The sequence below is a fragment of the Anopheles gambiae genome, chromosome 2 (assembly GCF_943734735.2).
Source record: "Anopheles gambiae chromosome 2, idAnoGambNW_F1_1, whole genome shotgun sequence".
In the NCBI taxonomy this organism is placed as follows: Eukaryota; Metazoa; Arthropoda; class Insecta; order Diptera; family Culicidae; genus Anopheles; species Anopheles gambiae.
Window position 1 is genome coordinate 24,987,939 of NC_064601.1, and position 13,247 is coordinate 25,001,185.

At 49.3% G+C, this 13,247-nt stretch overlaps 5 protein-coding genes across 5 annotated transcripts in view; 3 read left to right on the forward strand and 2 right to left on the reverse strand.

Annotated features, from left to right (window-relative positions):
- Nucleotides 1-2,611, forward strand: part of LOC1273297 (uncharacterized) — a 38,354-nt gene extending 35,743 nt beyond the window's left edge. Inside the window, exon 2 of the mRNA XM_061643047.1 lies at nt 730-2,611. Within this exon, the coding sequence (XP_061499031.1) occupies nt 730-1,817 (1,088 nt within the window). The 3' untranslated portion in view covers nt 1,818-2,611. The remainder of the gene's footprint in view (nt 1-729) is intronic.
- A 54-nt stretch (nt 2,612-2,665) lies between these two features.
- Nucleotides 2,666-3,997, reverse strand: LOC1273296 (mediator of RNA polymerase II transcription subunit 27). Its single transcript, XM_312260.5, has 4 exons — nt 3,744-3,997; nt 3,324-3,675; nt 3,036-3,257; nt 2,666-2,961 (listed from the first exon to the last, which is right to left on the reverse strand). Exons 1-4 carry the CDS (start codon nt 3,920-3,922, stop codon nt 2,827-2,829), a joined length of 888 nt encoding a protein of 295 aa, XP_312260.3. The 5' UTR covers nt 3,923-3,997; the 3' UTR covers nt 2,666-2,826.
- Nucleotides 3,998-4,247: 250 nt separating this feature from the next.
- LOC1273295 (vacuolar protein sorting-associated protein 11 homolog) lies at nt 4,248-8,169 on the forward strand. Its single transcript, XM_312259.6, has 5 exons — nt 4,248-4,408; nt 4,479-6,615; nt 6,692-6,989; nt 7,067-7,295; nt 7,363-8,169. Exons 1-5 carry the CDS (start codon nt 4,394-4,396, stop codon nt 7,951-7,953), a joined length of 3,270 nt encoding a protein of 1,089 aa, XP_312259.6. The 5' UTR covers nt 4,248-4,393; the 3' UTR covers nt 7,954-8,169.
- An 11-nt stretch (nt 8,170-8,180) lies between these two features.
- Nucleotides 8,181-10,838, reverse strand: LOC1273294 (dolichyldiphosphatase 1). The gene is made up of 3 exons (XM_312258.6): nt 10,068-10,838; nt 9,706-9,985; nt 8,181-9,630 (listed from the first exon to the last, which is right to left on the reverse strand). The coding sequence occupies exons 1-3, from the start codon at nt 10,174-10,176 to the stop codon at nt 9,267-9,269; spliced, it is 753 nt and encodes a 250-aa protein (XP_312258.4). The 5' UTR covers nt 10,177-10,838; the 3' UTR covers nt 8,181-9,266.
- Nucleotides 10,839-10,873: 35 nt separating this feature from the next.
- LOC1273293 (translationally-controlled tumor protein homolog) lies at nt 10,874-13,106 on the forward strand. Its single transcript, XM_312257.4, has 3 exons — nt 10,874-11,242; nt 11,750-12,005; nt 12,142-13,106. Exons 1-3 carry the CDS (start codon nt 11,215-11,217, stop codon nt 12,371-12,373), a joined length of 516 nt encoding a protein of 171 aa, XP_312257.2. The 5' UTR covers nt 10,874-11,214; the 3' UTR covers nt 12,374-13,106.
- The last annotated feature ends 141 nt before the right edge of the window (nt 13,107-13,247 follow it).

A 13,247-nucleotide genomic window follows, 5' to 3' on the forward strand; every position in this document is an offset into this window, starting at 1 on the left:
TTCAGAATTGGATTAGAATCATATCCGGACTTGGACCTAGGATACTCCAAAATCAGTTACAGACTAGTTGTTGTTTAAAATATTAAAGAGTTTTTTTGACCTCTTAGGGTCTCTTTCCCTTCTGAGTTACAGGATTTGTATAGGTTTGCGACTCTGGCTCAGAACCAGGAGAGATTAGGAAGCAGTTACCCCTTCCGTGTCCGTGCTCCGATGTTTATGAGGACCTTCGAGTTGCGTTACGTATTGCTGCATGAAGATCACAACATAAATTTAAATAATATTTACACATGTTCGTTTTCATTCAAAAATAGTGGGCTTATATCTACAAAGTAATCTTTCGCAAGCCCCGAAATTTGTCGACCACCTGCGAAGATTTAAACGCGTCGTTAAACCATTTTTATTGCATAGTTAAAGCTGACGCTAATGTATGCCAATATTTCTCCAGACCTCGATCGCTTGCCATAACACGCTGCCCACGCAGCATTTGTTTGAATATCGATTGAGGTTTGAACATTGGAAAGGAAATAACGTACATCAATCGTGTTCAACATAGTACATCGACTGGCGTTGGATAAAGAGATATCGGCTGCTTTGAAATGCTAAGTCGTTTGGAGCGATTGGAGGGGTGTCGCAAATAGGATTAACTTAATTATTAAACAATGACCTTCGTAAACATCATGGCTTGTTTGTAAGCAAATCTAACGCTTCTTCTCATTCGTTCACTTGCAGACTGTACCCGCTTTCACGAGCAATGTGTCCGCTGCACCGATACGGGCTGCGTCAAGTGTACGGAAGTGCTGCGCATCGACACCGGCGAATGTCTGTCGGAGTGCCCGAGCGGGTACGGCGCCCAGTGGTCTACGAGCAGCGAGTACATGGGCCGCGTCTGCCATCCGGTCGGGATGTCGGGCTCGTTCCTGGCGGCCGTCGTCGGCATCATTGCTGGGGCGATCCTGTGCGTGGTGCTGATTTTCGGTGCGCTGGCCATCCTGCGACGGCGCCAGAAGCGCAAAAAGTACCGCGAATCGTTCATCGACGAAAACATCGACCGGCTCGAGTTCTTGCGCCAGCTGGACGAGCTGCGCCCGCAGGCGGAATACTTCCTGCAGATGCTGAACGACACGCGGCGCCAGATACGGAAGCTGCACCTGGCCGGTGACAGTGCCGGCGCTGCCACGTACCATCCGGTGGTGCGCGATCTCGCCAAAATACTGATCCTGCTGAACAAACCGATCGAGCTGATCAATGCGCCACCGCACGACTGGCAGCGGCTGTACGTGTGGGCCGAACGTGTGCTCGACCGCTACAAGCCCGAGCTGGCGCAGCTGATCGAGTTTCTGCAGCAACCGTCTGCCTCCGATCCACGGCTCGGTGCGTCGGACCATTCCACCTTCAAGTCGGCATCGTACCACCAGCACGGTGGTGCGCCGGGCACGGACCTATCGCCGAGCCTGAGCCAGAAGAACGAGCGCAACCTGCTGCAGCCGGAGTTGATCCAGCTGCAGAAACATCGCACACTGCCGTCGATGCAGACCACGCACCACTTCCTCGGTTCGCTGATCAGTTTGCACGAGTTTGACGAACGATCGTCCCACACGACCGACACCAGCTCGAACCACCATTCGACGACCGGCGTCGTTAGTGGGAGCGGTGGTGGTGGCGGCGGAGGTGGTGGCAACAATCCGTTCGACGATACGTTCGATCACGTTCGCACGTACCTGTCCACGTCCGGGATGAACGACAGTTCGCTCTGGTTGCAGGACGAGTTCTTTAAGCTGGGCTTCCGGCCCCAGGACGAAATCACGACCGAGCTTTGATCGGCGAGGGAGGAGAAAACGTTTGTCCCAAATACACGATGATGTCACCATTCCAGTGCAAATCAACAGGATACGCAATATTTGTATATAAGCAATACATTGTCAAAATACCCCGCCGCCGCCGCCGCAGCCGCCCGGTGCTATCGTTTGGCGTGATGATTACGGGACCCGCGAAACAATACGCACATATAATGGCGCACACGCAGGCATCATGTGCACTAGTCAGATACGAGCGCGGTGCTCTAGAATCACATAGGCGGGCATAGGCGGACAACGAACAACGCGAAGGAGGAGGACATAATCCGTAATCAGCATTAAAATTGTTAGTGTGTGTATATGTAAACATTGAGCTACAAACTAACAGGACAAAGTTATATTGTAAAAATAGGGTATTCAAACAAGACAACCACCAATTGAGCTGGTTGAAGGGAACGTTAGGCAGAACTATTTATTCCTGTTTTCTTCCTCGATCGCGGGAATGCACAAGGCAGGGCTAGACCAATTGTCGATTGGTTAATCGATACGAAGGATTAAGCAATTGTAAGCTGTGCTATTGCATTGTCTTTTTTCTTAAGCACTATTCATTATTCCATCGCGGATCGAATCGGTTTAGATGGTCCATGTTGCACAAAGTACGACAATAATGATTAATTTTAGAGAAAAATCATCCTCTATACGAAGTGGGCAAAATGAAGTTATTCTTATACTACGAACGAAATAAAACGAAAAAAACGGACATATTGCAAGAGATACATTACAAAAATAAATCTTTTGTTACTATTGTGAAAGGGAAACTCATTTAGTCGTATTTGTGTGTTTCTTGCAGTTTGAAAAACGAGCTTTTCAGATCATGATTCAGTAAAAACGATCAGTTTTTACTGCATGGAATTTGTTTTATTCCGAAAAATGCCTCCCGTTCATACGCCTTGATAACTGGCACGGAGTACTATGTCCAGTCGATAGCGAACGCCCATGTATGCTGTAATCTATTTCACTCGAGCTTCCACTGTTACTGTTTACATTCTTCGTGAAACGGTTCCAACGTTCGTAAATCGCGCCAGGTCGGTGGAAGTGTGTTGTGCAGATGTTTTCCACACTTTTTACACGGATCAGCGAAAAGGGTTACGTAGCTTCGGAACCACGTCTGAAAGAGAAAAATAAAAGATCAATCGTTGCAATTGCAACTTTCACCTTTGTGGTACGCGCGCATACACTTACGATAAAGCTGCGTATGGCCAGCTCCGGCAGTGTGGGTGAGAAAAAATGCAACATTGCCGAATGTGCATGATCCTGCACCTTGCGGAATACCTGATGTCTCGATTCGGTCCATTGCTCGTCGACCCCGTCCAGCAGTGACTCCTCGTACCCTTTCACCGTCACCCATTCGATCAGCAGTCCCTTCAGTATGACTGCAGCGCGCAGCACACGGGCAATGGTTATCTGAAATGCGTCCGAAAATGTATTGCAATTCCACTACATTACGCTTACTTTCTGGTGGGTTCTTACGTGTAAAATTGCATTCGTCATAAAGGGGCGTGCAATTTTCAGGTTCATGTTGTTGTAATGTATGCTACCGATCAGATTTTCCACCATTTGCGGTGTGGCCAGATGGCTCGAGGGAAGCGACCGTCGGCGCTTGGTGTTGGTGTAGTACGAGCGTTTCAGCGAGTTCTGCTGCAGTAGCGTCGAGGCGAAGGTGCTGTACTCGTGCAGCTTGTCGTGCCATTTGTAGCTCTGCACCAGGTGCGGATACAGTGCCTGCCGTTCGAGGTTCGTCTCCAGCGACAGGTATGCCGAGTTGGCAAGCGTCAGCGGCGTCTGGGGTGGCGTTAGATCGTTTATGCAGGATTCAAAGTCTCTGAAAACGGTACCGGCAGCATGCATGAGTAATGTGTATTTCAGTTTTATCTCACGAGCTATCCTTACTTGAGATTAGCGTTAACCGAGTTGAGTAGCTCCTGTAGCTCTTGAAGAAACTTCTGCTCCTTGCCCTCTTCGCCATGGTCTGCACGCACTCCTGTGCCGAGCGTTTCGAACACTTGACCTACACTCGAGCGCAACACGCGCAACTGAGAGAGAGCGTTGTTAATTGGTTCTAAATTCATGATATTTTGGCAAACTTCCTGCAAGCCGTGATCCCGGTATAGTTTTGTATTGTTTATGTCGTGTCACATGCGGCAAACGTAAACAAGCGGCCTCTGGATTTGGTTTATAAGAGAGGGTTCAGTCTCGAATTCGATTCGGCTTGAAAGTACAAAAAATGGCTCATTTATTTCTGTTTTACCGTTTACTGTACTGTTTGCTTAAAATATAAATATTCTGAACAACTTGAGTGCTTCAATTGCTTCGTTAAATTTTAATCGAAAGGTTTTGAAAAAAAAGTTCAAAAATTAAACTGCACAAAGGGCTAGCTGGCACGAAAAGGACCATTGTCAAAGTGACAGTTGAACTGGACGAGAAAATTGCTCATCAAAACATTTCCCCCCCGTCTTCGCAGAACAGCACCGAACAACAGTATTGCAGCAAATTGCACTAATTGGATAAATTCGTACGACTCTGCCGAAAGGCACACCGCAATGGCTATCTTCGAGGTGAAAAAGCTACAGCGTGCATTGCCTGCAACGTAACTAACCGTCTTCATCTCTGTACCGTATTCCACAGTGGCGTAAGTTCAACTTTTTCGACCTCCGCCAGGGCGTCGATAAAGATAACGTGTCCGGGGCGTTGCAGGGCGCAAAGATTACCGCGACGGCCAATGGCAGCAGCTTGATCGTGATTTGCGACTCGAACGGATACATCCACACATTCAGCCGCACCTGGTCGGCCATCAGCTTTAAGGGCCACGAAGGCTCGATACTGCTGTGCGACATTGCCAAGCCCAACAATCTGCTCGTAACGGTGGGCGAAGATATTAATGGCCCCTCATTTAAGGTTTGGAACCTGTCGAAGCTGTCCGCCACGAATGGGGCGCAATGTTTGCGCACCGTGCGAACGATGGTGTCCGTGCCAACCGCGCTGGCCGTCTCGGACGGTGGGCAGTTTATGGCGATCGGGTTTGCCCAGGGCAACATCTCCCTGTACCGCGGGGACATTAGCCGAGATCGGTCGAAAACGCTCAAACAGCTGACGGCCGGCACGAGCGACATCGCGGGTATCGCTTTCAAGCACTGCCACAAGCACACGCAAATGTTTGTCTGCTCGAACTCGGGCGTGTACGTGTACAACCTGCACAGTCGCGATAAGGAGATTCGCGTGATACTGGCCACCATGAAGAAACCGGTCGGTTGCTGTGCGCTGCAGACTGGCCACAACGAGGGCCACTTTATGGTGGGGCTAGAGGATGCGGTGTACTGCTACACGTCGGATGGTCGGGGGCCGTGCTACGCGCTGGAAGGCAACAAGACGCTGCTCCACTGGTATCGGTCCCATCTGCTGGTGGTGATGCGCAACCCGAGAAGTCCGGGCGGGTTCACGCTCACCGTCATCGACATACAGAACAAGTTCATCGTGTTCACCTCGCCGATAGAGGAGGTATCGGCGATTCTGACCGAGTTCGGCACCTGCTACATCCTGACGGAGGGCAAACAGATCCTCCATCTGGACGAGAAGGACCTGCAGAGCAAGCTGAACGTGCTGTTTAAGAAAAATCTGTACGACATTGCGGTGCGCATAGCCAAATGCAATCAGTACGATGCGGAAGGGCTGGCCGGCATTTTCAAGCAGTACGGCGACCATCTGTACAGCAAGGGCGATTTCGCCGGTGCGGTAGAGCAGTACGCGAAAACGATCGGCTACCTGGAGCCTTCGTACGTGATACAGCGCTTCCTGGACGCCCGCCACATACACTATCTCACGGACTATCTGCAAACGATACACGCGCAGGGCCGGGCGACGGCCGACCACACGACGCTGCTGCTGAACTGTTTCACGCGGCTCGATCGTACGACCCAGCTGAAGGAGTTTCTGAAGAACGATCAAAAGTCCAACCTGTTCGATATTGACGTAGCGATCAAGGTGTGCCGTGATGCGTCGTATGTGGAGGAGGCGTTGCAGCTGGCGAAAGCACACCGTAAGCATGACGCCTGCCTCAGCATACTGACGGAGGATATGGGTCAGTTTGAGGAGGCGCTGAACTACATCGAGTCGCTGGCGTGTGCGGAAGCGGAGCACAGTATAAAGCGCTACGGTTCCGTGCTGATGGCAAACTGTCCGTCCCGAACGATCGCGCTGCTGAAAAAACTCTGCACAGAGTATGCGACGAACCGGAACTCGACGCAGGGCAGGGACGCCCTGACGGTGGCCGACTTGCTGGCCGATCTAAACCTGAACGACGAGCGCGGCCACGGCAACCCGGAAGAGTTTATACATCTGTTCGACGATACGGAGCTGTTGATCGATTTTCTCGAGCATCTGATACGGTTCGTGCCGGCTAGCAGCCAGTGCGTGTACAGCACGCTGATCGAGCACTATCTGTACCGGTGGAAGGAAAGCACGGCGGTCGAGGAAAAGCTGCTCGATCTGCTCAAATTCAACACGGACCGGTACGACAAAAACCATGCGCTCGCCCAGTGCCGCATGCACGAGTTTTGGCCCGGCGTCATGTATCTGTACGAGGAGGATAAGCTGTACCATCTTATCATACGGCACTATCTGCGGCATCGGCAGTACGAGGAGCTGTTGGCGTGCTGCCGGAAGCTGGCTCACAACAATGCCTCCCTGTGGCTGCTGACGCTGAACGGGCTGAAGAACGATGCGCAAGCACCGCCGCATCTGTTCAACCAGATACTGCAAGTAATTTGTAAGTACATACGTGACCATGGCTAGGCTTGTTTAATAGACATTGGTTTATATTTATTATTTAATTTCCTTCACAGCTCAGAAAAGACTGCAGGCTCCGCTGCAGGTGCTCGACTGTCTGGCGGTGGATAACGGTCCCAACTTCCTCTCGGTGAAGGAATACTTTATGCAGGTGTTCCAGAAGGAACAGGACACCATCCGCAGTGAGGAGGAACAGGCGCGAGCGTACCGCGAAGAGTCGGTGTCCATTAAACGCTACATAAAGCACCTGCAGGAGGGTAATGTGGAGTTTCAAAACACAACCTGTGATGCGTGTAAGCAGCCGCTTTCGATGCCGGCCTTGTTTTTCCTCTGCAAACATTCCTACCATCAAGAGTAAGCGATAACAATTGGTCACAGTTACAATTAGCAATGGTTGATATCGTGTTTTCCACGTGCGAACGTATTTTCAGCTGCATTCGAAGCTACACCGATACGGAACGGGACTGCCCCGTGTGCAATAAGAACAACATGCAACTAATCGAGGCGCTTAGAGCGCAGAGTGAGGCCCGCGATCAGCACGAAATGTTTCACGACCTGCTCGATCGCTCGCCGGAACCGTTCTCAGTGGTGGCCGACTACTTCGGGCGTGGTTTGTTCAATAAGCTGCTGATTGTTGAGGAAGGCGATCCACCGATGGAGGTAAGCAATGAGCATTCCAGGATACATTCTGCAGATAATGAATGACGCTTTCACCCCCGTTGTATAGATTCCAGAGCCGCCCAAACAAACGGAAAGAGCAAAGCCAAGCCCATCCGTTGCGTACGAACCACGGCCGGCCATTCCGCCCCAACCAGCAGCGCCGGCGTACACGAGCGAAGCGAGACTACGCCAGGAGGAGGGCGGACGCTCGGGACAGCTGCGCATGGAGTCGCAGGAAAGTGAAATGCGCCTCCGGCTGATGGAACAGGAGCGCATCCGGCAGCGGCAGCAGGCAGCCACTATGGCACAGCAGCAGATGAAGCTTCGGGACGATCGTCGCAGTCCCAAGATGCAATCCCCGTACGGCAGTCCGCGTCCCGCATCGGCCAGCGTCGATCTGAGCAAACAGCTGCTGAATCCATTCGAAAAGGCAAACGTCGTTCCGTCGTCGAAGCCGATCAGCAGCGCAAAAGATATCGCAAAAATACCGATCGCAACTACGGCACGCAATCCGTTCGAGGAGGAGGAGGCGGCGGACTACGACAATACCAAAAATCCGTTCGGTGAAGAGAGTGCACCGGCGGCAATCGATCGTTCCGCTGCTAGGAACCCGTTCGAGGAGGAGTACGACAGCAAGCTGGATCCATTTGCGGAGTAATGCTACCAACACATCAAACATAAGTATATCGTGCATGTTATAGCGCGCAAAAGAAAATGATAATTTAATACCATCTTTTTCGCTGACATATTATTTCAATTCTGTTGAGTCTAACCCAACAAATGCGTCCCGTATTTATACCGTCGGTGAATGTAACCAATAAAAGAATCTGATAACCCCTGTAAAGGAGAAGTTTCTGCAACGGTATGCATCAAACGCCAGAGTTGTTTAATTATGTGAGCCTCGCTTTACAAGCTCGTTCTAATTTATTCTTCCTTTTCCTGTGCGTACGAATCGAAAAATCAATCACTTCCAGTGTTTTTGTCGCTTTTATATGTCTTCTTTAGTTTTCTAAAAAAAAATCAAACATGTGTATCATCATCATCGTCATCATCATCATCACAATACATTCTGGTGGTGGTGGTGGTGTGCACGTGTCCTACGGAGTCGCATTGAAGAGTGTAAGCTCCTGAATATTTTTTGCGCTTTTCAGGCGTGCGTCGTGCCTGTGACTTGCTGTGAGAAGTGTTTTCGCGTTGGTATTCGCCAGCAATCGTCGGTCTAACAATTAGTGTGCCCTTCGCGGAGGGAAAGTTTCAATTACCAAACATAAATTATTAAGTCGGGGTGGCCCGAATGTCTATTCGATTCGTTTCCGTAGCAAGAGATCTATCACTATCATCCGGCTGCGTGGTGTACTAATAAGTCTCGGAAGCTTGTATAGATCGGCATGACCGGGTAGGTCGTTACGGCAAAAAGAAGAAGAAGAAGAAGAAATTAAAAAGTCGCTGATTGCTTTCCGGAAACGAATGGCGTAAAATCCGACAATAATTCCTATTGCCAAAAGGGGTGTGAGGAATTAGACAAACGATTTGCCCTCCCTTCGTGTTGACGCAATGTAGCAGCTTTGCGAACTCAAACGTTCTCGTATAGTAAATGCCTGTATCGGGAAATCGGTGTGTGTGTATTCAGTGTTTGTGAAACTATGTTCTTATTCTTATTCTCTAAAGCACATCCACAGCTTCTGGATGTTTGTATGACTCGATTGTTGTTCCTATGCTGACCATCGGAACACTCTCTCTAACTCTCTCTCTCTCCGACTGTTTAGCTTCTCCACATCCACACAGGGACAGAAAAGTCCAAAAATGTTGCTGTCTATTGCACCATCGGTGATTTGCCGGCCCTTCCCGGTATTCCGTCCGTATGACAGGGGCAATTTGCGCTTTGCAAAGTAGAGTGTCCATAGCACACGCGTCGCCTACTTGTTAATGCTATTTGATGTACGAGTATCGCCGTCAGGGTGACCAAAAACGTCACTGAGATTTCATGCTCACCAGCTTGCGCGACCGGGCGCGCGCTTCGTGCCGCGTAACGGTATACTCGAACCACAGTATGTTCGGTATGAGCGTGGTGTCCCGCAGCAGGAACAGTTCCGACACGCGCCACAGCACGACCATCGGAAAGTAGGGCGTGAGGACGAAGTGCGTCAGCAGGAACCACAGCGCACCCATTACCGTACCGACGAGGGCACCGATCAGCACTTGGGAAAGTGTGTGATAGAGCAGGTAGATCCTGCCGAAGCAGACGAGAAATGCGGCCGTCCAACAGATGGCAAGTACCAGCAATCGTACTAGTCGCTCGAACCGGGCACTATTACTATTATTTATATGATGCAGTCTGTGGGAAGTGAGGGAAGGTGTGAATCAGTAATAATCCAGCTCCGATATCGAACGCACGCACGTTCGCACTTACCTTATGAAGATAAACAGGAGTACGTAGGTGGAAAAAAAGCACATAAACTGTGAGTGCGATGAAGGCATGCCGTACTCGGTCCAAATTTGTGCGCGCGACACTGGCCGTGGCTCCTGGATCCAGTGTTTCAGCAGGATGTTAAGACATTCGTTTACCAGCATCCCTAGAAAGAACACGATGGTGTGCAAGTCTCTTCGGAACAGTATCAGTGCGACAAACCCCGCACCAATGCCGAGCGGGGCCAGACTGATCCAGGCTAGCAATTTGCCGACGAAATCTCCTGCGGGAACGAGAAACGATCGTCATTGCTTTGTGTGGGAAGCGTTAGAGCCGCAGACGCATTTGCGGAGGATTCCACTCACCTTTGGGATACTCCACCAGTGTCAGTGTGATGGGTTGCCAATCTATTGCCACATTTTCGTCCACCGACAGGCTCGGTTCGTTCGGCAGCAGCAGATCCGGTGAGGACATTTTACGTGAAGAAGAACTAGCTTTACTTCTAACGATGCTGTGACATTTGCTGCCGTTTTGCGACTGGACGAATGGAACGGGCACGCCGGTACGGGTATTGTTAACGTGTCACGCTTCTGCCCTTTCTTTGCGAAGGGCGTCCTGTGATGGGAGTGTGTGGTAGATTGGTTAAGGCAGTTTGCGAAAGGTAAGTAAGGAGCTTCGCCACTCTTTGACCGATCAGTGCGTGTTGTTTCTCGTGGATGGTTCTTGCGTTGCCGTTTCAGGCCCAAACACTGGACTGTGAGCGTCTCGTTATCATTGCACACTGCGTATGTTGTTAGCAAAAATTCTACCCTAGGTGTACGCTAGTTCCTGGACCATATATGCAAAAAGGGCATATATTTTGGGTATAGAAACCGAAGTCGTGCAGAAACTGTTGGCAATGTTTTGTATGTGTGGCTACAAATGACAAGGCACTGAACGGTGGGTTATATTCGTGGTCACGATCTACGTCAATAGTCAAAATTTGCTCGATGTAAAATGTATTTTTAGCTCAGCATCAAATCACAATAATTGGTTACACTTCATCGGCTAAAGGATGAACAAATTAATGTTCAATTTAATTGTTTGTAGAACATGTATTTTAAAGCAAAAGATGTTCCGAAGAGCATCAAGGAAACCCATTGTTCTGCTGTCAAGAAATAATTGACGTTTACAACCAGCACAGGGTGTCGGGGGTGCCAGTTATTTTCAAAGCTTCGAGATAATTTAATTAATTTTGTCTAATTACGTTTATCTTTTTGCATATCAGTAGTTTGAATAATCATTTAAACATAGAAATCATTTTATACGCCTACCCGAAAGGAGAAAACTACACAAAATGGCGTAAATTTGCTGCATTACTTTGATGGGGATGTCCCACAGTGCCGGATGTGGTCCGAACTGTCTATATCAAAACGTCGTTCGCTTCAGATCTCTCTTTCCGGTGAGGCTCTTCAGGTGGACGCATCGTAGTTTTTATTAGTTGGACAAAAGTTTTCTCCATCTTCCAACAAAATGAAAATCTGGAAGGACGTTTTCACCGGTAAGTGATAAAATATGTGAAGGGCCATCGTTTTGCGATGGAATATCGTGAAAGCCGCGTGAATTAGTATGCTAAAACTCGCCGCAAAAGTGGTTACAATGTGCCGCTTGTATGTTGCACTCGGTGAGAAGACCGCTGGTTGCCCTCTCTGTCTCTCTCACACACTGGCGAGGATGGCGTATGTGTACGTGTAAAGTCCGTAATTGGAAAAAAGCAGATGCAGTGGCAAGCGTTGTGAATTGGGCGAATGCAACGACGAAAGATCTGTACTATGTGGCTTGCTAATCCTTTTTTTGGATGAAAATATGGTTTCCGTGTGTTTGCTTTATCCTGGCGGCAGGGTACTGCAAACGTAAACAAAAGGATACGCGATGATATTTGAGGTTAGGGGTCATCGTTCGTCTATTTCCTGCAGAGGATGACTCATGGACTTGTGATGGACAAAAAAAGTTAACCGGTGTTCTTTTCTTATTCTTTCACTTTCCCCCGATGAAAATCCATTCTAAGGTGACGAGATGTTCTCGGACACCTACAAGGTCAAGCTGGTGGACGATGTCATGTACGAGGTGTACGGCAAGCACGTCTCCCGCACCCTGGGTGACGTGCAGCTGGATGGCGCCAACCCGTCCGCCGAGGAAGCCGAGGAGGGAACCGAATCCGCCACCGAAAGTGGAGTGGATATCGTCCTGAACCACCGTCTGGTTGAAACCGGATTTTCAGACAAGAAGCAGTTCACCACCTACCTGAAGGACTACATGAAGAAGTAAGTTATGGCGCCCTCCGAGATGGCTGCGGCAGCTGCTGCAATGCAGCCATGTTTGGTTCATGGTGTGCTGTGATGCATGGTGCAAGAAACAGCATCTAACTCTAATTTTGTATTTTCCTTCCCCCCCACACAGACTTGTCACCCGGCTGGAGGAGAAGTCGCCCGGCGAGGTGGAAGTCTTCAAAACGAACATCAACAAAGTGATGAAGGATCTGCTCGGTCGCTTCAAGGACCTGCAGTTCTTCACCGGTGAATCGATGGACTGCGAGGGTCTGATCGCCATGCTGGAGTACCGTGATATCGATGGCGAGTCCGTGCCCGTGCTGCTCTGCTTCAAGCACGGTCTGGAGGAGGAGAAGTTCTAAAGTGTGGTGGTGTTTGTGTATGTGTGTGTGATTGTTGCCGAGACGCGCGTTAGCATCATGCATATATTTTTCAATTTGGTTTAAGCTTTCATATTGACCCCGATTGATCCTGCATCGAGCATAGAAAAGGGCAGACTACTGACTAAACAATAGCGTTATTTATAATGGTGTAAGCAGCGACAGTAGCGCGCTTAGGTGGGATGCGTTTTTTCGCACCGCTTTCCGCGCTCGGGCAGCAGCAACCCGGTAGAGAACAATCGAGGACACTAAACGAAAGGCGAAGAGGATATTTTGAGACATACTTTTTTTTTTATAAATTACCGTCAGCATTTAACTTTACGACTAGGCGCGACATTTCCAAACACGATGCGGATGAGAGCCTCACGGTGTAACGAATCGTCTACAATCATTTACAAGTGTGTGAAGAAAAAGACTAAACAATACTCGCCCGCGCCCCTCCCAACGTGTACGCAGTTCCGTTATGTTATCAACTTTTCGTTGGGCGGTAGCACGGTAGAAAGCGCACGTGGACAGAACATCAGCCCGAACGTGTGCGCGCAAAGGAACGTACCAGAATTGGCATCATGACTTCTTTGGAAGGTGGAGAAAAACCAACACGATTATCTTCTGTGTGCTGCAAGATTTAACAACTTCCTTGCAAAAAATAATAACAACTTCAAGCATGAAACTTAACATCAAATAAAGAAGAAAACATCAATCGTATCAACTGAAACCCCATGGCCTATTGTGTTGATTATTCCGAACGAGCGAATGCGCAGATTTACTTGTATGTGCAGCGAATGTAGCCAGACCTAGGAGCCCGCGGTTGAGATAACGGTAGATGATAGTGAATCCGCGAATCAACAGTTGGTTG

Excerpts from the sequence above, each read along its gene's own strand:
- LOC1273296 (XM_312260.5), bottom strand. The coding sequence starts at position 3,922 with ATGAATTTAGAACCAATTAACAACGCTCTCTCTCAGTTGCGCGTGTTG. Across the intron at positions 3,676-3,743 it reads TCGGTTAACGCTAATCTCAA|AGACTTTGAATCCTGCATAA; the intron begins GTAAGGATAGCT and ends TACCGTTTTCAG. Across the intron at positions 3,258-3,323 it reads TGACGAATGCAATTTTACAC|ATAACCATTGCCCGTGTGCT; the intron begins GTAAGAACCCAC and ends GACGCATTTCAG.
- LOC1273295 (XM_312259.6), top strand. Across the intron at positions 6,616-6,691 it reads CCAGATACTGCAAGTAATTT|CTCAGAAAAGACTGCAGGCT; the intron begins GTAAGTACATAC and ends TTTCCTTCACAG. Across the intron at positions 7,296-7,362 it reads AAGGCGATCCACCGATGGAG|ATTCCAGAGCCGCCCAAACA; the intron begins GTAAGCAATGAG and ends CCCGTTGTATAG.
- LOC1273294 (XM_312258.6), bottom strand. The coding sequence starts at position 10,176 with ATGTCCTCACCGGATCTGCTGCTGCCGAACGAACCGAGCCTGTCGGTG. Across the intron at positions 9,986-10,067 it reads ACTGGTGGAGTATCCCAAAG|GAGATTTCGTCGGCAAATTG; the intron begins GTGAGTGGAATC and ends TCGTTCCCGCAG. Across the intron at positions 9,631-9,705 it reads CTCCTGTTTATCTTCATAAG|ACTGCATCATATAAATAATA; the intron begins GTAAGTGCGAAC and ends CACTTCCCACAG.
- LOC1273293 (XM_312257.4), top strand. The coding sequence starts at position 11,215 with ATGAAAATCTGGAAGGACGTTTTCACCG. Across the intron at positions 11,243-11,749 it reads CTGGAAGGACGTTTTCACCG|GTGACGAGATGTTCTCGGAC; the intron begins GTAAGTGATAAA and ends ATCCATTCTAAG. Across the intron at positions 12,006-12,141 it reads CTGAAGGACTACATGAAGAA|ACTTGTCACCCGGCTGGAGG; the intron begins GTAAGTTATGGC and ends CCCCCCACACAG.